Source organism: Cherax quadricarinatus, chromosome 46 (genome assembly GCF_038502225.1).
Source record: "Cherax quadricarinatus isolate ZL_2023a chromosome 46, ASM3850222v1, whole genome shotgun sequence".
Lineage (NCBI taxonomy): Eukaryota > Metazoa > Arthropoda > Malacostraca > Decapoda > Parastacidae > Cherax > Cherax quadricarinatus.
This window is the reverse complement of record NC_091337.1, coordinates 27,248,837-27,274,170: the sequence shown is the minus strand read 5'-3', so window position 1 is coordinate 27,274,170 and position 25,334 is coordinate 27,248,837. Positions and strand designations below refer to the sequence as shown.

Here is a 25,334-nt window from a genome sequence, read left to right as displayed (position 1 = left end):
TATTTTTTTTAGTTAACACGCATGTAAATATAAATAACTCACTGTACCGTATTCCTAGTATATCTCCTTTATAGTATAATATATTATTATACTATAAAGGAGATATACTAGGAATAAGGTAAAACGAGTTATTTACATTTACATGTCTGTTAACTAAAAAAATAAAAAATCATTCTCCTCCCTTTCTGTCGCTACATTCGTTAGGCACCTTTTGGTTCTTTTCTTGAACTGGTTCATGCTATGACTGGCTTTGACATGCAGGCAGTCTGTTTCATTCCTGTTTACTGTTTGTATTACTCGAGTGGAATCTACAGTCCTATCTGAGTTAGCTGCTGAGCTTTCTTTAATTAACTTTGTGAATATTGCCATCAACATCTCTCTCACATTCTTGTGAATTTGTTGTCCCTCTGGGTACAAGATTGATGTTTGTTTTTTAATATATCCCTTATCTCTGCCAATCTTTTACAGTATAGACAGACTATCCAGGAAAGTCCCTATTTCCTAATTATTGCTACTTAGTAACAGCCTCAGTACATTCCTAACACTTGTCCAATGTCTTTTATTCCTTCGGCAAATCGACACGCACGTCTTCCTGTCAATTTGAAGAATGTTTACACTTGCACATGAGATGTGATGGGTACACAAACACAACGAACATGTAACTCTTCATGTTATTTTCCAGGACTTCGCACACGATTCCCATTGTTCTTATACGCTAACATGACCATATAAAAAATAGTTCATACTGAATCAGTGATTTTTACTGGTAGCTTAGAATTAGGATGTAGGAGTAGTGGACTTTTGGTTAATTGTCAGACCAGGTCTGTGCTTATTACCCTAAGGGTGAGTAGATTGTTGGAGGAAGAGAAGGAAGGAAACCAGTAAAGTGCAAGAGAGGAAATCGTTTACTCATTTCTCTCCTATTATGTTCTTTCTGTTATCTATTGCTTCACTGCTTATATCGATTCACACCATAGTAAGGACCGGTGAGAACCAAAAAAACTAACAGAGGGTGGAGATCACTGCTGGTCTTTGGTTCTGTGTCTCCAGGTCTGGTAGTATTAGAAAACGTTGTCGACATGACATGTTTTGGGTAGATCTATATTGTTGCCTATAAGAAATAAAAGAAACCTACGTGAGCCCATCGTTTGTTTCAGACGAAGCATGATGGAAAGTATTCTAAAGGTAAGATGTTAATGTTCTTACACTCTCATGAAATCTTCGGGGTTCTCAGATATAAATCAAGACACCTCGTTGTAACTTTCAGTCACAATTGATGAATAATTGTGTAAGGTAGTTTTTATATACTGGTTTTATCAAACATTAAATTTGAGATGTGATAAACTTTATAAAGTAAGACGTCTAGAAAGGGAAGTGAGTTGTCTCATATTTCTCGACAGTGAGCTGAATGGAAACTTCAAGAGAGTTGGGATAGTTCTGGAGCGCAGCCACGAGACTGTTGACAGGATGTCAAAAGAAATATTCTGTCTTAGGGACTCCATTAGAATTTTGCAGGTAAGCCGGTTATGTGGAACCTTATTTGTATGCCAAAGAGACGTTCTGCATGGTACACATTTTTTTTATAAATTTTCAGTAAGCTGACCCTTTGGGGTGTTTTTATGTCCCTGCAACTTTAAATCTCTTTGGCTTTCTTATCTCATTTTTTACTACACTGATAAGCTTAATTCACTGTTTATTTGTTTTCGCTGTTAGTGGAGAAACCACAAGATTAACCCCTCCTTCTGGTCTCAGTAGGAAGGGAGATGGTTCCAGTTTTAGTTCCTCGCCACTGTTCCTCAGGTGAATTTCTGCTTTCAGTAGCAATTTAGCGAGTGCCACCTTGGCCTCCATCAAGGCAAACCGCATAGCTATAGGAAGAAAATGCAAAGTAAAAATGAAAACAGCAAATTGATGTTTGGAAGACCTTTATATTATTAGTACTATAGAATAGCATTATTAATAAAACCAAACTTATCCAAATAAAATTAGGCTACTACACTTACCTATACAGTTTCTAGGACCCATTCCGAAGGGCATGTGAGTGAAGCTTGTAATATTGGTCTTGTTCTCTGGTAAGAAGCGGTCTGGAAGAAACACCTCAGGTTCAGGCCAGTAGCGAGGATCGTGGTGTAAACTCCAGAATGGGATGGTCACCAAGTCTCCAGGACGTAGAACCACGTTAGTGCCAGGTATTCTGTTAACATAAGTTTCTTTCTCAGATGAAAGTACAACATGATTTTCTAATTAATTATTTACAAATTACGGTATAAGTCTTGGTAATAGATACCAACAAATTCGCTTAAAAAGACACGTGATTTTTCCAACTCGAACTAATTTATTACAGAGTAATCCACATTATATATTATGTGATTCAAAAGCCAATAGTTTCTTAAAATTCGAACCCATGTCGTTTTGGTCCGCCTCATGGTGAGCGAAAATCACATGACGTTCTAACCCACAGGACCACGCAATCCTACAAGAATCAAGCACCCATCACAGCTAGGTGTTTTACCTTGTTCCGAGGACAAACGGTGATGTGGCTGCCTCTGAGTGAATTTCATTCTAATACCCGCTTGGTGTGCTAGCCTTCACTTGCAGTATATATATATTGTAACCACGAAAGAGTGGTACTGAATCTATAAGAACATTGCGACCACTCCAACAGCTCGCTGGAAGTCCAAGCCCCTCGCCCACAAAACCTCCTTTACCTTCTCCCTCCAACCTTTTCGAGGATGATCCCTACCCTACCTTCCTTCCCCTAGAGATCTATACACTCTCCAAGTCATTCTACTTCATTCTATCTTCTTTAAATGACCAAACAACCTCAACAACTCCACACCTCCTCCCAATTTCCACACTACTAGTTCTCTGCATGATATTTACACCACACATTGCCCTTAGACAGGACATCTCCACTGCCTCCAGCCTCCTCGCTGCTGCATATACAACCCAACCCAAGAGTGTTGGTACTACTTTACTCTCTTTCCTTCCCTTGTTTGCCTCCAGGGATAATGTTTTTTTGTCTCCACAGATACCTCAATTCACCACTCACCTTTTTTCCTTCACCAATTCTATGCTTAACCTCATTCTTCATAAACCCATCTGCTGACAAGTCAACTTCCAAATATTTGAAAACGTTCACTTCTCCCATACTCCTTCCCTTCAACGAGATATCTAGTTTTTCTTTTTCTAAATCATTTGATACCCTTACTCTTATCTATGTACACTATCAACTTTCTACCTTTATACACAATCACAAACTCGTCCATTAACCTTGGCAACTTTAGAATCTCCCAAAAGCACAGTATCATCAGCAAAAAGTAACTGTGTCAATTCCCATTTTGTATTTGATTACTCATAATTTAATCCCACCCATCTCCCGAACACCCTAGTATTTACTTCTTTTACAACCTCAGGTATAAATGTGTTAAACAACCATGGTGACATTACACATCCCTAAGACCTAAGTTTTAGGAAGTAATCTCCCTCTCTCCTACACACCCTAATCTGAGCCTCACTATCCTCATAAAATCTCTTTACAGCATTTAGTAACTTACTACCTATTCCATACACTTGGAACATCTGTCACATTGCTTCCCTATCCACTTTATCACATGCCTTTTCTAAATCCATAAATGCAATGAAAACATCCCTACATTTGAATCTAAATACTGCTCATATATATATGTTTCAATGTAGACACTTGATCTACACATCCCCTACCCACTCTGAAGCCTCCTTGCTCATCTGCAGTCTTGCTGTCTTACCTATAATTCTTTCAATAATAACCCTACCATATACTTTACCTGGTATACACAGTAAGCTTATTTCACTAGAATTTTTCCCTTTATGTAATAGAACTATACATGCTCTCTGCCAGTCCCTAGGTCCCTTCCCTTCTTTCATACATTTATTAAACAGAAATCAATCACTGCAACACTAGATCCTTCCTTGCATTTAACATTTGTCATAATCCCGTCAGTTCCAGCTGCTTTATCCCCCTTTCATTCTACATAATGCCTCACGTACCTCCTCTATACTCACATCCTGCTCTTCATTACTTCTAAAATATGTTATACCTCTCTGGCCAGTGCATGAAATTACTCCCTCTCTTCACTGACATTTCAAAGATCCTCAAAATATTCCTGCCATCTCCTCAATACCAGCACTGCATCTACTAACTCCCCTACTCTGTTTTTTAACTGACAAATCCATTCCTTCCCCAGGTTTTCGTAACCTGTTTATCTCCAATTTTTTTTTCTTATTCTCAGCAAAATTTCTTGACAGTGTCCCTCCCAGTGGCTCTCCTATTACACTCTCTCAACACTCTCTTCACCTTTCTTTTACTCTCCATATACTCTGCCCTTCTTATATCACTTCTGCTTTGTAAAAACCTCTCATAAGCTACCTTTTTCTCTCTTATCACACCCTTTACTTCATCATTCCACCAATCACTCCTCTTTCCTCCTGCACCCACCCTCCTATAACCACAAACCTTTGCCCCACATCCTGATACTGCATTTTTAAAACTATCCTAACCCTCTTCAACCCCCCCCCCCCAAATATCTTTCTGCCAATATTTTCTTATATCTCAACCTAACTTCCTCCTCCCTTAGTTTATGAACTTTCACCTTTCTCTTACTTGTTGCTGCTATTTTCCTTTTTTCCCGTCTATCCCTTACTCAGACTGTAGCTACAACTAGATAATGATCCGATATATTCATTGCCCCTCTATAAACATGTATATCCTGAAGCTTACCCATCATCCTTTTATCCACCATTATATTATCTAACAAACTACTTTCATTATGTGCTATATCATATGTTGTATATTTATTTATCCTCCTTTTCATAAATTATGTATCACTTATTACCAAAGCTCTTTCTACACATAGCTCAATTAAAGGCTTCCAGTTTTCATTTACCCATGGCACCCCAAATTTACCTACTACTCCTTCCACAACATTTTTACCCACTTTAGCATTAAGATCCCCAACCACAAGTACTCTCTCACTTGGTTCATAACTCCCCATGTACTCACTCAACATTTCCCAAAATCTCGCTCTCTCCTCTACACTTCTCTCCAGATGCATAAACACTTACTATAACCCACTTTTCACATCCAACCCTTATTTTACTCCACATTATCCTTGAATTTATACATTTATATTCCTTCTTTTCCTGCCATAACTTATCCTTCAACATTATTGCTACACATTTCTTAGTTCTAACTCTATTAGAAACCCCTGACCTAAACCCATTTATTTCTCCCCAGTAAAACTCTCCGATCCCCTTCAGCTTTGCTTCATAAGAACATAAGAGCATAAGAAAGAAGGAACGCTGCAACAGGCCTACTGACCCATGCGGAGCAGGTCCATGTCCCCCCCCCGGATTAGACCATTGACACCCCACCCCCCCGAATTATCCCAATGACCCACCCAGTCTGGTCATCCCCACTCAAGGATGGAGCACTGTACCAGACCCGGCAGCACATGCTAGTCAGGTCCAACTCACACCCACCCACACCCACTCATGTATTTATCTAACCTATTTTTAAAACTACACAACGGTTTAGCTTCAATAACTGTACTCGGGAGTTTGTTCCACTCATCCACAACTCTATTAAAAACCAGTACTTTCCTATATCCTTCCAGAATCTGAATTTTTCCAACTTGAAACCATAGCTGCGAGTCCTGTCTTGGCTGGAAATTTTCAGCACACTATTTACATCCCCTTTATTTATTCCTGTTTTCCATTTATACACCTCGATCATATCCCCCCTAATTCTACGCCTTTCGAGAGAGTGCAGATTCAGGACCCTCAGTCTATCCTCATAGGGAAGATTTCTGATACATGGGATCATCTTTGTCATCCTCCTTTGTACGTTTTCCAGAGCATTTATATCCATTCTGTAATACGGTGACCAGAACTGAGCAGCATAGTCTAAATGAGGCCTTACCAAGGATATATAGAGTTGAAGAACAACCAGAGGACTTCTATTATTTATACTCCTAGATATGAAGCCAAGAATTCTGTTAGCTTTATTGCGAACACTAATGCACTGTTGTCTTGGTTTTAGAATACTGCTAACCAGAACTCCTAAATCCTTTTCGCAATCGGTAATATTAAGATCTACATTATTTAGTTTATATGTGGCATGGTTATTTAACTGTCCAACATTTAGAACTTTGCATATGTCAATATTAAACTGCATCTGCCACTTCTCCGACCATTGCGTCAGTCTATTCAAATCATCCTGGAGTGCTCTAATGTCCTCATTAGAATGAACTGGACGGCCTATTTTGGTGTCATCAGCCAATTTGCTTATGTCGCTATTTATTCCCTCATCTATGTCGTTTATGTAAATTGTGAACAACAACGGGCCCAATACTGACCCCTGAGGAACACCGCTTGTGACGTGCCCCCATTCTGATTTCTCCCCATTTATGCAAACTCTCTGCTGTCTATTTGTCAGCCATGCCTCTACCCTGGAAAAAATTTCTCCTCCTATTCCGTGTGCCCTAAGTTTCCTCAATAGCCTCTGGTGTGGAACTCTATTGAAAGCCTTACTGAAGTCCATATACACAATATCATATTCATTACCATGATCTACCTCCTCAAACACCTTACTGAAAAAAGTTAGTAAATTCGTAAAACAGGAACACCCCTTTGTAAAACCGTGTTGAGAATCATTAATCAGTTTGTGCCTGTCAAGATGGCCACGAATTGCTTCGGCAATTATTGATTCCATAAATTTTCCCACTTTGGAGGTAAGGCTTATTGGTCTATAGTTCGAAGCCAAGGACCTGTCACCTGCCTTGTAAATAGGTATTACATTTGCCATTTTCCACTTATCAGGCACTATGCCAGTTTGTAGTGACATGTTAAAAAGATTAGCCAAAGGTATGCTAAGTTCCTCTTTACATTCCTTTAACACCCTTGCAAACAGTTCATCAGGACCTGGGGATTTGTTAGGTTTTAGTTTCTCTATTTGTAAGAGGACCATGTCACTAGTTACCGCAATCGTACATAGTTTATTAACATCCTGTTCTACGTAATCTATTATTTCAGGAATATCGCTAGTATTTTCCTGGGTGAAAACTAAGAGGAAGTAGGTATTTAGAATTTCACACATATCCTTGTCATTGACAGTGATCTGACCAGAGTTACTCTTAAGTGGGCCAATCTTGTCCCTAATCTTACTTCTGTGTACCTGAAAGAACCCTTTTGGGTTAGTCTTTGAATCCCTTGCGACCTTAGCCTCATAATCCCTTTTTGCTTTTCTTATTCCTTTCTTTATTTCTCTCTTTAATTTAATATATTGATTACTTAACTGCCTATCCCCTCTTTTGATACGCCTATATATGCCTCTCTTTTGACCAATGGGATGTTTTAATCTATTGTTCATCCATTTGGGATCATTTTTGTTAGATCTAATTTCCCTACTCTGAGCAAAAGTTGTCTGGGAAGCTAGAACTATGTTCTGAAAAACGTCATATTGGCAACCAAGATCACCTACCTGACTCATAGTCAGGACATCCCAATTTAGCCCAGTCAAGTAATTTTTCAGTCCCATGAAGTCGGCCAAGCGAAAATCTGGGACAGAAATTTGATTGCAGTAATCTGAGTAATTCCATGATATATTGAAACTAAGTGATTTGTGATCACTTTTCCCAAGCTCATCATTAACCTCAAGATTATTAATTAGTGAATCTTTGTTGGCAAGAACCAAGTCAAGCAGATTGTTTCCTCTAGTTGGTTGCGTCACAACCTGTTCTAAATGCAATCCTGAACCGTATCAAGGAAATCACTAGACTCAAGATTTCCTGTCATATTGTTCCAATCAATTTGTCTAAAGTTAAAATCTCCCATTATCACAATATTTTCATATCTAGATGCCTTATAAATTTCGTCCCATAACAGCTTACTGCACTCCCTATCAAGGTTTGGGGGCCTATAAATCACACCCAAAATTAATTTGTCACGATCCTCGAGAAACTGTAGCCAAACCGATTCTGTGTTCGATGTTTCTAATCTTATATGATGTCTAAGACAACAATTTAAATTTTCTCTGACATACATCGCCACACCACCACCCTTCCTGTTGACCCTATCAGTGTGGAATAGTTTATAACCCTGTATGTTGCATTCAGAAGGCATTTCTCTATCTTTCAGGTTGAACCAGGTCTCTGTTATACCAATAATATCTATATTACCTACACTTGCAAGTAATTTTAGCTCATCTATCTTATTTCTTAGACTCCTACTATTTGTATAGTAAACCTTTAGGGAGCTAGTCACTCGTTGCCCTCTACTATCTCTCTTTGTTTGTTGATCAATTGATTTGCCATTACTAGCAACTTTATTTTGAATATTGCCTTTTAAACATATCCCTGAGGTATCTCGGTAATAACTGCTGTTTTTAACCCTAATGCTGCAGCCTGATTGTTTCCCACAAACACCCATACCTCTATAATCTATCAGTTTAAATTCCTAGACAAGTCATCAATTACCCACTCAATTGAATTGGCTAATGCAACCACTCCATCCCCAGAGAGATGAACCCCATCCCTTGCATACATATCACGTTTGCCAAAGAAAAGGTCCCAGTTATCAATGAATGGGATTGCAAGTTCCTTGCAGTACCTGTCTAGCCAGCGATGTATACCAATTGCCCTAGACATCCATTCATTGCCCACTCCCTTTCTAGGCAAGATGCTACATATGACTAGGATCCCTCTGTTAGACCTAACTACTTCTATGGCTGTCCTGTACTTATCCAGCAGCTCCTCTCTCCTGCCCTTCCCAATGTCATTACCCCCAGCACTAAGACAGATAATGGGCTTGTTCCCATTACCTGCCATAATATTATCCAACCTGCTGACTATGTCACCAACACCAGCTCCAGGAAGACACACTGTCTGTCTGACCTTTCTGTCTCTGTTACAAAATGCACGGTCCATATATCTTACCTGAGAATCGCCTACTATTAAAATATTCTTAGGTTGATTAGCAGGGGAATCAGTGGTACCTTCAACCTCACTAACCACTGAAGTACACTCATCTTGGAGAACAGAGAATCGATTTCCTACCTTCACATCTTCTCTATTAACTCTCCTCATCTTCCTTCTTCCTGAACTGTGAACCACTTGCCACTTAAAGCGGCTGCCACTATCTATGCTGGTGACCATTCCTTCCTTACCAGCTAAATCCTTCTCACACTCGCTCCCAAACTCATCTATGCGAAGCTTCAGCTTCCTATTTTCCTCCTGAAGAAGTAGAATCTCCTTCTTCAACACATGAACCTGGGATTCTAAAGCACTAGGACATCCACTTTCGTTTCATTCATAAAATCCACAATCATCTCTTTCTTATCATTCACACTACATCCATGCATCTCAAACATCCCACTTTGACGGTTTCCTGCTTTTTCTTTTTAGTAAACTATACGGAAAAAGGGGTTACTAGCCGCTGCTCCCAACATTTTAGTTGATTTATACAACACGCATAACTTACAGAGGAAAGATTCTTATTCCACTTCCCCATGGATATGAAAGGAAAGTAATAAGAACAAGAACTATTAAGAAAAAGTCAAAGAAAATTCAGATGAGTTTGTATACATAAACACGTACATGCATGTGAAGTGTGACCTAATGTAAGTAGAAGTAGCAAGATGTACCTGACATCTTGTATGTTTATGAGACAGAAAAAGACACCAGAAATCTTACCATCATGTAAAACAAATACTCACTTGGGGTACCCGGATGTTCTCAAGGGTACTGAGAAGTATCTCTTTATATTTTCCTAAATACAGTCTACTATTCTTCTCGGTATCGATTAATATGCCTTACTTGAGATTCTTCTATACCATTCCTAAAATATTTCTATGATCCAGATATCTTCTTCTAATATCCTTTAACCCCACTACCTGTGTTATCAGGTAATCTTGTGTACTTGTCAGTGTATGGTACAATTACAGCTAGACGCATTGTATGACCATATACCAACTGACGTAGCATGGTGTTTTGGTGCGTAGACACTGGTCGAGCGTCACTAATCCGTCATGAGACCACCTGACACAATGAGCAATCCTGTGATTTTGTATAGCATTGTTGTTTAAGGTTGTGTACGGTAGACTCTCCTAAACAGCTATCGACTTGTATAGCCCATAATTTGAGTTATATATGATATTCCTGTCATGTTTCAAGAGAGAAGATTCACTTATGACTCAAATTATGGGTTATACAAGCTCGATAGTTTTGGAATCCCAAGTAAGGCATATTAATTGATACTGAGAAGAAAAGTAGACAATATTTATGAAAACATAAAGAGATGCTTCTCAGTACCTCTGAGAACATGCGAGTAACCTAGAACAGGGCATTTAAGTGAACAAAGAGCAAATTCATTCCCTTTTATTAATTAAAAAGGTTACACAGAATAATAGCAATCCAAGTATATATAATATCCACTGAGAAACGTATTTTCTTAAGTCACGTGACCTGTTCTAAACAGTTAGATAAAGTTTGGGGTGGACTATTATATCTTCTAATTTCATAACACTTGACTTCTCAAAATTCTCTTACTTCACATGGGGGGGGGGATGGGGATGGTGGTAGTGCTGGGTGTCACACCGACCATTATCCCACATTCTGAGAGAGCCAGCAGCAGGTGATAGACCCGCACTCTGCTATTCTGAGAAAACTTCTCCTCACTCCCTCAGTTGCATCCTTACAACATTGTACAGCTCCTGATGACTCACTGAAAAGTGTGAAAGTACTTGCTAAAGATTTTCACCCCCATGACTTGTCTTGCATAGCTAACCCCTTAACTGTCCAAACGTAGATTTACGTTCTTACCACTTGCACAAATGTAGATCAAAGTTTTATTTTTTTTGCATCCTCCAAATCTGACATGATTGACCTAAGATTCCTGGTCAGCATAGAATGGGTCTTAACCCTCGGTGTGCGCTGTATTAAAAAAATCTGGGACCATTTAGTGCCTTGTGGGAGCACCAGTTTAACTGAGCGCCAGCTAGAGCAAACATTGCGGCAAATACCAAGGATTCACTGATGTCATGTCATATTAACACTCCCCTTTTAAGAGGAAAATGTTATCTTGCCAGAATGTCCTATAACTTATGCCCTAAGTAAAAAGAAACAAGTCTGGAACCGTAATTCCGGCAGCCTGGCTGGCCAGCTGGCTTTGGCGTCTGGCTGATTGAATGTCTCTATCTCCATCTGTCTGTCTGTATCTATCTCTGTCTCTATCTCACAGGAGCGCATACGTAAATACAATTATACATAGTGTAAATTACCTAGAATAACCCAAAAAATCCAGACAAAGTGCTATTCTGGAACTGTAATTTCGGAAGGCTAGCTGGCCGGTGGCTGGCTGGCTGGCAGCTGGCTGGCCGGTGGCTGGCTGATTAAGATAAGATAAGATTTCGTTCGGATTTTTAACCCCGGAGGGTTAGCCACCCAGGATAACCCAAGAAAGTCAGTGCGTCATCGAGGACTGTCTAACTTATTTCCATTGGGGTCCTTAATCTTGTCCCCCAGGATGCGACCCACACCAGTCGACTAACACCCAGGTACCTATTTGCTGCTAGGTGAACAGGACAACAGGTGTAAGGAAACGTGTCGAAATGTTTCCACCCGCCGGGAATCGAACCCGGGCCCTCCGTGTGTGAAGCGGGAGCTTTAGCCACCAGGCCACCAGGCTGTACTCACCTACTCACCTAGTTGAGGTTGCAGGGGTTGAGTCCTAGCTCCTGGCCCCGCCTCTTCACTGGTCGCTACTAAGTCACTCTCCATGAACCGTGAGCTTTATCATACCTCTGCTTAAAGCTATGTATGGATCCTGCCTCCACTACATCGCTTCCCAAACTATTCCACTTCCTGACTACTCTGTGACTGAAGAAATACTTCCTAACATCCCTGTGATTCATCTGTGTCTTCAACTTCCAACTGTGTCCCTTTGTTGCTGTGTCCCATCTCTGGAACATCCTGTCTTAGTCCACCTTGTCAATTCCTCTCAGTATTCTGTATATTGTTATCATGTCCCCCCCTATCTCTCCTGTCCTCCAGTGTCATCAGGTCGATTTCCCTTAACCTCTCCTCGTAGGACATACCCCTTAGCTCTGGGACTAGAGAATAAATAGCGACATAAGCAAATTTGCTGATGACACCAAAATAGGCCTTCCAATTCATTCTAATGAGGACATTAGAGCACTCCAGGATTATTTGATTAGACTGATGCAATGGTCGGAGAAGTGGCAGATGCGGTTTGATATTGACAAACGCAAAGTTCTAAATGTTGGACAAGAAAATAACCATGCGACATATAAACTAAATAATGTACTGATTGTAAAAAGGATTTAGAAGTTCTGGTTAGCAGTAATCTAAAACCAAGACAGTGCATTAGTGTTTGCAATAAAGCTAACAAAATTCTTGGCTTCATATCTAGAAGTATAAATAATAGAAATCCTCAGGTTGTTCTTTAACTCTATATATCCTTGGTTAGGCCTCATTTAGACTATGCTGCTCAGTTCTGGTCACCGTATTACAGAATGAATATAAATGCTCTGGAAAACGTACAGAGGATGACAAAGATGATCACATGTATCAGAAATCTTCCCTATGAGGATAGACTGAGGGCCCTAAATCTGCACTTTCTAGAAAGGCGTAGAATTAAGGGGAATATGATCAAGGTGAATAAATGGAAAAATAGGAATAAATAAAGGTGGAGTAAATAGCGTGCTGAAAATTTCCAGCCAAGACAGGACTCGCAGCAATGGTTTCAAGGTGGAAAAAAATCAGATTCAGGAAGGATATAGGAAAGCAATGGTTTGGTAATAGAGTTGTGGATGAGTGGAACAAACTCCCGAGTACAGTTATTCAGGCCTAAACGTTGTGTAGTTTTAAAAATAGGTTAGATTAATATATGAATGGGTGTGGGTGGGTGTGAGTTGAACCTGACTAGCTTGTGCTGCTGGGTCTGGTGCCGTGCTCCTTCCTTGAGTGGAGGTGACCAGACTGGGTGGGTCATTGGGCTAATCCGGGGGGGGGCACATGGACCTGCTCCTCATGGGTCAGTAGGCCTGTTGCAATGTTCCTTCTTTCTTATGTTCTTATGTTCTTTACACCAGATGGTTTATGAGCACCTCTCTGAGACAGACAGATAGATAGACGGAGAGATAGACAGGCAGACCGATAGATAGACAGGCAGACAGATAGACAGACTAGTTTATGTGTAAGAGTGAAAAAAAATAAAGCAAGTCTCGTCAAATGTCACCACTTTCATTAGCAGAGAGATAAGATTAGATAAGACGACGCTGATCATTGTCAGCAGTGGAGTGAAGAGATAAGACAAGTGACTCACTCTTACATCAAGCTTCAAGTGAACTTTTTATTATTATTATTATTAATTATTATTATTATTATTATTATTATTATTATTATTATTATTATTATTATTATTATTATTATTATTATTATATACTCCAGTATATCCAAAACATTGCCGGGACGTATAAATTCTATGTATATTAACTAAAGTAGGTACAAATGTTCACCTGTCGCTGTGTCTCTGTCTATTTGAGCACTATTTCAGTACTTAATATTAGTGTCAGATCAAACATTAACTATGAAATCACAAGAACTACTACAAATTGTCATTATTATAACATAAAACTTATACAAATTAAAAAATAAAAGAGATAAAAAGGTATATCGGCAACATATCTGTAAGTGGCATCACTTCATGTTGCCGCCAGATGAGTGACAAGTGTCGACTTTGTGGCCTTATATCTCTGTGAGTACTGACTCTAATTTTTTTTTTTTTACATTACTTTATGTAAAAAAAATATCTTCTTCATTTCAAAAACCAAAAATAATTTTTCTATTTTTCAAAATATTCCGAGCGCTGGATGAGAGAACATAGATCTACGTTTGGACAGTTAAAGGGTTTTAAGATTGTTTGCATATATATATATATATATATATATATATATATATATATATATATATATATATATATATATATATATATATATATATATATATATATATATATATAGGGAGGTACCACCTCTAGAACTGTCATAGGGACCCTCATCCTCAGAGAAAAGAATAAACTTGCTTCAGGGAAAACTCAAGGTTCTCCCTGAAGCTGTTTGAGAATTTTCTCCTACCACCCCCTATATTTCAAGTATGTTTTATTTAAAGAAAAAATACATTGGCCAAACATTCACAAAAATACAACAGAAAGTAAAACAACGTAGGTAACTCAGAGCTGCATCTCGAATACTTCGTCCAGCTCCCCTGTGTTGGGCTGCGTGCCCAGAATGCTGCAGGCATTTCCTCTCTGGATCGCAACACTGAGTCTCTGAAAGAGGAAGCTGGTCGCCCTGTGGTCCTTGGTTTCTATGATGAGCTTTTCACCCAGCTCTTTGAGGAACTTTAGAGCACACTTGCCCCATGCTCCAAGGGTCTGCGACCCTATTGGAATGAAGTTATAGCAAGGGGGAAGGTCTTCATATTTTCGGATCTTCTGGGTCTCCCTGTGGCTGGCAGCTCCACCCCCTTCCACTACAGAGTATGGCAAGTAGGTGTCTGCCAATGTGGCAGCACAGGTGTAGTCCCAGGCAATCTGCTTTCCATCCTTCCAGGGTAGCATAGTGGCTCAATCAGGACGCTTTTGACTTCCATCAGACCTCTGTACTTGGGGTTCCCGTTGAGCTGGGCAACGGGCTGTGGCGAGGCTTCTCTTTATTATGTCATTGATCTCCTCATGTCTGGCATACTTCCCTTCTGCTGTGTGGCACACGAGACCATGAAGTCCGAATTGATCAGCTGTCGCCTTGCCGCAAATACACCTATGTTCGGTGAGGATGGGGGCGGCTAGGCAAAGAGCAACACCAATCCGAATGGCCTGTGGGTCGAGATGGGTGCCCAGGGAGGAATTGGGAACAGCTAACAGGAAATCTCCTGAGTGTGGTGCCTTCACTGCCAGGAGACGAGCTTTGTTCTTTCCTGAAGCATTGGAGAGCATTGTGTTGGCGATTTTTTCCATGATCGGTTTGTCCCAGTGGGACTGTTTGTGCTGTTTGGGAGGAGCTGGTCTACTGGAGGAGTCTGTAAGGGTGTTCCACCGAATCGCTGCTTCAGTAAACCTGGGGTCTTGAACTCCTACCAAGTCTCTCAAGCATTCGGGCACTATCTTCTTGACTAATGCACTGGAAGCCAAACACGAAGACAGAAAAGCAAGTAAAGCAACATGCACTGCTTTACGCACCCCTATACCTCCCAGTCGCACTGGGAGGGTTGCCTGATCCCATTGCTCATCCTCTAGTGACAGGTTCAGTGCCTTCTTAAAAGTTGATCTCAGGTGTGCATCATATTCATCGAGTGTTGGGTTGTCAAAAGAGGGTGCACACCTCAAGAAGTAAGTGAGTCTTGGCATAGTAAGACACCTTGTGAGGAGATACAGAGCATCATGGGCATCAAGATTGCTTATTCTCTCCTCCATTCTCATCAGGTCATTCAATTTGTCCCTGAGGACAGTATCTATGGCCTGGTGACCCCAAGAGGGTACTGTTGGACGGAGTTGTAGTTGAGACTTCTGGGAGGATTCTTCGCACAGCATTGATTATTTCTTGGTTCGCTGTGATGATTTCACACTTGGAGGGATTGAGGATGAGTCCCAAGTCTTCTCCCTGTGTTTTCACCAGTTGTAGGTCCCCTACGAGGGACTCTTCAGTACCTGCCAGAGTGCCGTCATCCAGGTACCATATATTGAGCTCACTGCGTAGGCTGGAAGTTAGTTCTCTTACTGCCAAGCAGAAGAGAATGGAGCGAGTGGGTCACCCTGCTGAACACCCTTTGATGATTGAATTTCATATTCTCCAAACAAAAGAATTGAGGGTTTGCTGTAGCTGGCTGAAATGAAGGGAAAGAGACTGGGGAACTGAACCCGAACAGCTGGCAAAACAGCATCTCTCTTCACCATATTAAAGGCATTTCTAAAATCAAGTTTGACTATGGCCTTGTCTTCTGGTAGGTCCCTGATGTAGGCCCTTGCTGCATGAGCTGCAGCTTCACTGCCTTGAGAGACCCCAAAGCCCAGTTGGTGTGGCTGGAGTAAAGTGGCAGCTTCTAGGCAAATGTTTCTCACTGCTGCTTTGGCAATGAGACGGCGAAGAGTGTTTCCAACTGCAATGGGTCTGATTCCCCCATCCCTCTTCTTCAAAGCACATAGTGAGGCTCCAAAAAAGAAAGGTTTAATTTCTTCTGGGATTCGCCCAGCCAGGCAATTGTTGACGAAAGTTGTTAACTCGGTGAGAAGAATTGATGCAGATTCACCGAGTACTGGATTTACCATCTCTTTGAGGTGCTGAGGTCGAACTCCAGTGTAACCTCCTGCAGATCCTGATGGAAATGACACGATCGCCTTATAGACTTCCGATTCTGGCAAAATTAATTGTTCAGTGATGGGGTCTTCCTCAGGGTTGTCGTTGCTGGCTATGGTGTTCCTGGTTGGATGCTTGTCTCTTAGTGCTTGGGCCGTGGTCTCATCCTTGGGGGCTACAGTGTCGTCACTTGTAATTGTTCTTATTGCTCCCACTGTGTTACCTTCAATTTTTTTGCTAACCTGTGCGCAAATTTTCTCGTTTTCAGTTGGACTTTTCTTGGGTCTACCTCTTTGATTCCTGCGATGATGGGGCAGAGGGACACAGTTATCCGTTCTTGGGTAGTTGCGCACTGCCTTGATAACTGACGTGGTTAGCAGTTTGCCTCGTCTTTCAGGAACTGCAAGACAGACATTGCCGAACAAGAGTAGGTTGCGTCATGCTTGGATGGTGCCTCGGGCTTCTAAGTTGGTGGAGCCTCCATTCACCCGCTTAAGAAGGTCTGTGAATTTCCCTGCTGCATATGGGCGAGCCGCTTTAGGGATGTGGGATAGTGTACTGCTAGCAGTCGATTTGAATGCCAACAGAAGGTAATCACAAGTGACGAGGTTGCCATTGGAATTGTCATCTGCCTGTGGAGGCTGTGGGCTGCTCTCTGCTGGGGGCATATGTGATCCTGCACACCCATTGTGTGCACGAATGCGGCTGTCCCTGTTGCGTGCTCGAAACTCTCCACACACCTGACATGTGCCTCTTCTTTCATTGTTGGGTGCATTGTTTCCCTGGCTTTGTGGCTGGCTGGCTTCATCGTCTGCCATACCTCAAACTGTGTGGTAAGCCCAGGCTGAAGGGAAAATGGCGCATGGCACATACAGCATGTGGTTCATGGTGGTGGTGGGGGGGAGGAGAGGGGTGTCCAGTCCTTGTGGTGGGTGGTGGAAGAAAGGGAGGAGTGGAAGATGTGTGCTGAGGCAGAGTAGGGCACTCACTCCCTCCCAGGACAAGTCACTATGGTTTAGAAAGACACGTAAGCAAACACTATAACATATTTATTAGAAAACGTTTCGGTCCTGGAACCTTGATCACTTCTAACATACAGAGGTAGAAAGACATTATATATATAGGCGGAGAGTGAGATGTGACGCACGTGACCTGAGGAATGTCATAAGAACATAAGAATGGAGGAACACTGTAGAAGGCCTACTGGCCCATGCGAGGCGAGGGTAGACGATGAAATCACGTGACTCCTGTGTTGTTGGGTTGGTGCTGCTTAAGTATCATGTATGCCAATGTTTTTGAAATTTTGTAGTTTCCAGTGTTGCGTTCTATAGTGTCGGTGACGGTGATTAGTGAGGCTTCTAGGCACCGTCGGCGTCTGAGGTCTGGTTCGGTGAGAACGAGTTGTGCCTCGTTCCAGTTCATCAAATGCCCCGTGGAGTCTCTGTGGAGGACACAGGCGTACCTTACATCGTCTCTGTTAGAGGCATTTCGATGCTCATTCAGGCGGACTGCAAGATCTCTGCCTGTCTCGCCTACATATTTCTTGGGACAGAACCCACAGGGGATAGTGTAGACGCCTGCTGTAGAAGTTAGAGGTGTGGGGCTGCATTTAGTAGTGAGGTCTTTGATAGAGGATGTGTTTAAGGTGGAAACGTTGATGTTACTCATACCAAGTGCTCGGCGAGTATTCGTGGCAACATCGCTACATGGGAGTACTATGAACTGTTTAGGGGGCTGTTCCATGGAACAGCCCATGGGAAATCTGGCAGAGGCACCTCGATGTACCGTAGATGACCTTTGTCAGGCCCATACAGTAAGACAAGACCTCCACTTTATCTCGTAGATTTCTGGCCAGTGTCTGGGGAAATTGTGAGTGAGTTGATCTGTGGGCCTGTGTTGCAGCTGGCAGTGCATGCCCAGTATGTACCAGTGTCTCTTGTCTATGTAGAAGCTAGTGTATGTGTCTGCATAGTTGTACTAGGGGATACACACCCTCTTGGATATAGGAATTTCTGAGGTGCAGGCAGGTCACTAATAACGATTGAATATTGCAGGAATTCAGGCTCCCAGTTGCACGTGGTTTCTGAGGGGATGTCCGAAGGGGCTAAGGCTAAGCTTAGGGAAGTTGAAGATCAGGATATATGCTGCAACACCAAGTAAGTTAGTCCTTTATACGTGCATGCAGGCGAGTTTCTTGCAACATCAATCATTTGTGAAAATCTGTCCTATAAGCCACTTGTGAGGCTGAGGTACCCACCTCAGAACTCGGTGTCAACAGAGTTTGCCAGGGTAGGCGACTCACATGGAGGCAGTCCACACAAATTTTCACACTCATGAAGCAGGAAAATATGCTTTATTATTACGCTAATATCAACACTACAGCTTATTTGCCTATCACAATTGATCTAATATGACATAAGAAACAATATAAATAACATAAAACATGTTAAATAATCCAGAATGAATAATATTTGTCATAACACCGAGCAGCTCGACAGAGTTATGAAGAGGATATGGCAAACAAATACCATTCTCCTATCCTTGTCTTGGTGGCTTATATTAGAGAAAACGGAGTATAGCACAGGGCTAACTATGATATACACTCGTATTCCACCATAAACATGAAATAAAAAAGTTATTTTCTCTCTATAGATTATCACACATAGCAGCATATGTGTAGGTAACCTAGGATAACCACAAAAAAGTCAACGTGGCTTATTTTTAGTACCTGGCTTGGGTTAGCCATATTTGATTTTTGGTAAATATTCGATTCTCAGCCAGGGTAGAAACATTAGGCGTGTTTCTTTACACCTGTTGACAAGAGACAAAGTACATACTGGTCATGAACTGCCGGCTGCACAAAGGCCTACAGCTCAACTCACTCGCAACTTGCCCCAGACACTGGCCAGAATCCTAAGAAAAAGTGGAGGTCTTGTCTTACTGTATGGGCCTGATGGAGGAGGACATCTACGGTATGTCGAGGTACCTCCACCAGATTTCCCTAGGTGTCATATGTGGGGGACGCCACCTGCTGATCACGGCGCATGTTGTCCAGATGGTCTTAGAAGAAGTTCTGGCATCTTCGAGACCCGTGCCACATCATTCAAACTTGGGCTGCCAGTTCTCCCTAGCTAACCTAACCTAGTGTTTGCCTACATTTGGCCTATTACTACCTATGTTAAGGTTTTAGGTCTACATTATTATTATCTACAGTTGCCTCAATAATCCTAATATTAGTGTACTAACAGTATAAACTACATACTTCTTCCCTGAAGGGTAAATCTTGGAATTAAGAAGTACCTTCCAACCACCTTCACCAACCCGGGTGAGTGTGTTTGTGTTTTGGGTGGGTGTAAGGGCCCTCTAACGGTGTGTTTTTCCCCATTGGGACTTCCCAGACCGAATAAGTTCCAACATCCTCCCACTGGTGAAGGTAGGTACTAAGTCTAAGTCTGCCTCCTGAAGGCCCTCCCAGTGGGCCCTGGACTTGAGTGCCGTTCGACGGGTCGTCCAGCCACTCAGTTCAGTCAGCCTCTGGTCTAACTTCTCATGTCTGGGCCCACCATGTGGACCTCGAGAGGCAAAAACCTGTTGATGGGTCTTATAGTCTCGACACCATTCTTTCTCACCTTCACAATTCTCAACCGCCCAGCCTTATCTGGGTGGGTCGACACCACCAGACCAAGAGGCCAGTATGCCCTGGGCACCTCGGATTCTACTAGCACCAGGTCCCCTTCACTTAGCATCATCTTATTTGCCTCGGGGTCTGCACCATAGAAATGTTCCCGCAGGGCTGTCAAGTAATCCCTGCTCCACACCTGGTTCCATTTGTCCAGGATGTTCACCAGTCTGTTGTGACTCTTGTGCAGTTCTTCATTGATGGGGGATCATCTGGCCCATAATAATCCAGCTCCTTGGAAGACTGGCTCAAAATGCGGGGAAGGGCTCAATCCTCCTTCCAAGCAGCATGTGATTGGGGGTGAAAGCTTCCTGCTCGTCAATCCCATTTTGCACGTAGGTCAGAGGCCTGTTATTGACTCTTGCCTCTATCTCAGCTAACACTGTCCTCAGTTCATCAAAGCTCACTCTCCTACCGTGCAAGACCTTCCGAATGCACCTTTTGACTGTGCCCACCATGCATTCATAGAATCCCCCTTGCCAAGGTGCTCTGGGAACTATGAACCTCCACTCGCACTCTATTCTCTTCAGATATTCTTGTACTTCTTCGTTGTCCCTAAGATTCCTGAAAACTTTATCGGCCGCTCTGAAGATCGTGCCATTGTCCGAGATAATCAATTGCAGGCATGAGAATCTGGCTGTAAAACTCCTGAACAACTTCACAAAAGTCTCTGTTGACATATCTTCTGCCAACTCCAAATGCACGGCTCGAGTAGCGGCACAAGTAAACAGGCAGACATATACTTTCTGAGGGCCCACCCTATCGTCTCCTGGGTTCTTCAACGTGACAGCCCCAGTATAGTCTATTCCTACAGTCTCAAAGGGCCTATCACTATGTACCCACTCCTGAGGCAGCAGTGGTGGACCTGCGTATGGTAGGGTCCTCCCATCGTTCCACCAGCAGACCATGCAACTCTTTAGCACCCTTTTGAGGGCAGCTCGGCCCTCCAGTACCCAGTAATTCTGACGTAGGCAGGTGAGGGTATCTCCAAACCACCCATGTAAGGTCCTCTGATGGGCATCTTGTATCAATAGCTCTGACGCCCATCCCTCCTTTCCCAGTAACACGGGATGTTTGGCCCCATAGCTGAGCTCAGAGTTTTGTATTCTTCCCCTGCATCTTATTAGCCCAGCATGATCTAGGAACAATCCCAATGAGTGGACCAATTTACTGTTCCCTGAGTCGTCGTTGGACACACGTCCTGACGTCATAACCTGCTGCCCTGTCGCCAGTACTTCCAGCACTCCTGGAAACCTCTCCCTTTGGTACTGCCTTATCCAATATTCTCTGGGACCCACGAGAGACAACTGTAGACCTTGCCTTACCTTGTCATGCAGCTTCCTCACAAATCGAACTACCATTTCTGTGACTCCTATAAGTTTCCTCCAAGAGGAGTAGCGTCTGGGGTCAAATAATTCAGTGTCGAATTTCCCCACAAAGTGTACTATGCTGCTGGTTATCTCCCCGAATTTCTGCTCCAGCCAGCAATCCTTTGTCGGTAACCAGTCTGGGCCTTTGAACTAAATCTTGCTTTTACTCAGCTTTTTGTGTGTCACCCCTCGGCTTATCAGGTCGGCTGGGTTTTGATCTGTAGGCACGTACAGAATTGTTGATGTTGACTGTAGCTCCCGTATCTCCTTTACCCGATTCCTGACAGGGGAGCTTAGACCTGTCGTTCTGGACCCACTGTAAGGCCCCCTCCGAGTCTGTCCATACATAGGTGTGTGTCACCCTCAGGTTACTCAACACCTCCTCTACATACTTCCCCAGTCTTGCTCCCAGCAACATCGCCGTGAGCTCTAGCTTTGAGATCGAGCAATCGTTCAGGGGTGTCACCCGCGCACGACTGGTGGCCAGATTGACCTGGTCCCCGGCCACCAAATACGCTACAGCCCCATAAGCCCTGGAGTAGGCATCACAGAAGACATGCAAGTCATAGTCCCGCCCAGTGCACCCAATGGACCTGGGGAATGTGAACTCATGCAATTCTGCTAGATCTCTGCTAACCAGATCCCACTCCTGGCAGACTGTTTCTGGCAGTGGGTCGTCCCAACCTAGGTTCAGCTCCCAGGTCTGTTGCACTAGCATCCTCCCTTGAATGGTGATGGGTGTCAACAAACCCAAAGGATCGAAGGGAGTCTGCACTTTACTCAGCAAGGACCTCCTGGTCAGCTTCCCTTCCCCATCACATTTCCTCTTTAGCGTAAGTCTGTCTTCCTTGATTTCCCACTCCAGTCCCAACACTGACGTTACCTCAGGTACTGAGTAGCCAGCATAGTCATGTTCCACCGTGCCTCGCAACGTTGGATTGTTTGTCACCCATTCTCTCAATGGCTTGTTAGCCGAGAGCATCTCTTGATTAGGTTCTCGGTAAATGTCCACCAACAGCCTCTCATCTGAGGTGGTACCTTGCATGTTGTCTACATAAAATAGGGTCTTCAGTAATTCTTTAAGTGGGCTGTTGCAGTTCGCAAGGTGGTAGTCTATGGTGGCCTGTAATAGGAATGGTGAACTAGTGATGCCAAACAACACAGCCCTGAATCTGTAGGTATCATACCCTTGCTCAGGCACCTCCCTGTTAGCCAACCACAAAAACCTTGTGTAGTCCCTGTCTTGTGGCTGCAACCCAATACGTAGGAAGGCTTTGCTGATATCTGCTGCATAGGCATACTGTTCTGTCCTGAATCTCAACAACACATCTGCTAATTTCTGCATCAGGGAGGGCCCTGTAAGCAGGCAGTCGTTCAACGATGGCTCTCAGGGACTCGCCTGTGAGCTGCAGTTGAAGACCACTCTGATGGGAGTGGTTACTGACTCCTTGGTGACTGCCATGTGTGGAAGATAATGGGCGTTTTCCCCAGGGCTGGCATTGGGCACTTTCTCAATGAACCCAAGGGCCAACTGTTCCTTAATAATATCATCATATTTCCCCACCAGACCCTTCTTGGTCAGGCTGTTCACCAGTGAATTCAACTGACCCCGTGCCTTCTTGAAATTAGTGGGTGGCATTGGGTGTACCGGTTTCCATGGGAGTCGCACCCAGTACTGTCCGTCCCTGAACTGCACATGGTTCAAGTAATCTCGATACGTCTCTTCGTGTTCAGGGGGCGGCTGGTCGCCCTTAATCCCTACTACATCCAGGTCCCATAGTTTATGGACCGGCTTACTGTTGGATATGCCAACTTGCGTCTCTGACAGATCTTCGTGAACACCAATCCGCATCACCAGTACAGCCTCAGTCACTGTAATACCGGAGCCCTCCTTTCCCGGGGTCGCAGGAAAGTGAGCTGGTACCCTGCCTCCTACAATGTACCCCGCTGGAGTCCTGTACAGGCCAACACCCTCCTTGATAACCCTTCTCGTGGACACGAACTCGTCTATGTAATCTCCTCCTACCAAGATTCCTACATTACTAACGTTGTCTGTAGCAATGTCTGGTTCTGCTAGCTTCACACCCAACTCCCTCAAACGTTTGACTGCTGCGGCCCGTCCCTTAGTGGTAATGATATTGGGCAGCCTCTTCACTATCAAGGCTGAAATTTCCCATCGATGCCCTGCTAACCTGATCGTCACATTGACTTTTGGATAAGACCTGCGTGGGACTTGCCCACCAAACCCTTCCACCTTCATGTCAACTTTACCACCTGTCTTCAGCTTCAACCTAGTTGCTAGACTCTCTGTTATGAAGGATCTCTGTGCCCCACTGTCGAAGAACAAACGGGTTGTTTCAGACTTCTTCCCATTCGTAACCACCGCCATTATGGTGGGCAAGGCCACCGAACCTTGAAACTGCTCACCAGAACAAATTCCCGGTGCAGCACTCACCACACTCATCACTACTTCAGACTTGTCCTTGCTCTCCGCCCTTTCTTGCGGTTTGCTCTTCTTAGCTTGTGCTGATCTGGTGTCATTAGGACACAGTGCACTGTGGTGCTTACCTTTCCGGCAGCCCCGACACTCATTGAGTTGGGCACTACAGTCCCTGGCAAATTGTTCTCCACAACACTTGAAACAAAATCTCAACTCCCTTAGTCGTTGAACCCTTTTGTTATAGGTGGTGAAGCTCAAGCACCCTGAACTAGCGTGTTCTCCTTCACAAAACAAGCACTGTCTCATACTGGCCGTTTTAGTGGCTTCTCCCTTGGCCCTGTGGGTGGAGGACTCGCCCTGGGCATAATACGTGCCGACCCTAGTAGGAGGTGGTTTAGGTCTCTCTCTCGAATGCCTGGGGAAGTTGATCGACTTCTCCTTGGTAGGTAATTTCTCCCCCTGACCTACGCTCAGATGAGATATGAGATCCCCCAACCCTTCAACAATTTGTTGTATCGTGAACCTATTCGTCCGATATTTAAAGTGTAACTCATGCACTGTAGTGCTAGCCAGTTTCCTCTGAATCACCTGGCTAAGGACCCATTCTGAATCATCCTCATCATGCAAATCTCTGAAACTATTTGACAAGCTCATAATTTCAATACGGAACTTCTCTAGGCTTTGAAGGTCATGTCGGCAAGCCTCTAGATCCAACAACCGATAAAGTATGGCCACTTTTATCTCTTCAGTGTTGCCAAACATGTCTTCTAATTGGTCTTTGGCATGTTGGTAATTAGTGTCAGTAATCTGGTAGTGCCGGACCTTGAGCTCTGACCGCAAATACTGCAATTTGACGGCATCTGACAAATCGTTCCTGTCATCTATCTGGGCTTTAAACTGATCCCAGAAAGCAATGTACTCGGTTAGGGTTCCGTCAAATGTCGGTAAATTCAACTGGGGCAACCTGGGCAACATATTGACAGGTGTGTGGCTGTTTGTGGTACCTGCGGAGTTCGACACCACCCTTGGAATACTAGCCTTTAATGTACTTAACTAATCTTTGCACGTATTCATCTCCTGTTGACAATCTACATCATCCTTAGTGAATTCGTCCTGAGCCTGCCGAAGACTATCCTGGGATTCACCATCCTCAATAGCCTGTAGCTCATATGCTGAGAATGCTTGTTCGTAGGCTTCCCATTTTCCCCCCAAACGCTTCAAGCAGTCTTGCAAATCATCGCAGTCTACTTTACTGCATTGGCAAGTAGCCTTGCACCCGTTGCGTGTTCTGTTCAGATGCCCTTTGTATGCCGCCACTGATCGTTTTAATTTTGCTAACACTGAACCAGACTCTTCTGAACTCCCATCTGCCATTGTCGAGGTTTAATTAGGAGTGTGACACTAATTGTACTTTACTCAGTCCACCCCACAGCACGA

General features: G+C 43.3%; 1 protein-coding gene across 1 annotated transcript in view; it reads right to left on the bottom strand.

Moving 5' to 3' along the window:
* Positions 1-887: 887 nt before the first annotated feature.
* Positions 888-25,334, bottom strand: part of LOC128696632 (cytochrome P450 9e2) — a 79,130-nt gene continuing 54,683 nt past the window's right edge. The window contains 2 exon segments of the mRNA XM_053787944.2: positions 888-1,868; positions 2,004-2,194. Of these exon segments, the coding sequence (XP_053643919.2) occupies positions 1,687-1,868; positions 2,004-2,194 (373 nt within the window). The 3' untranslated portion in view covers positions 888-1,686.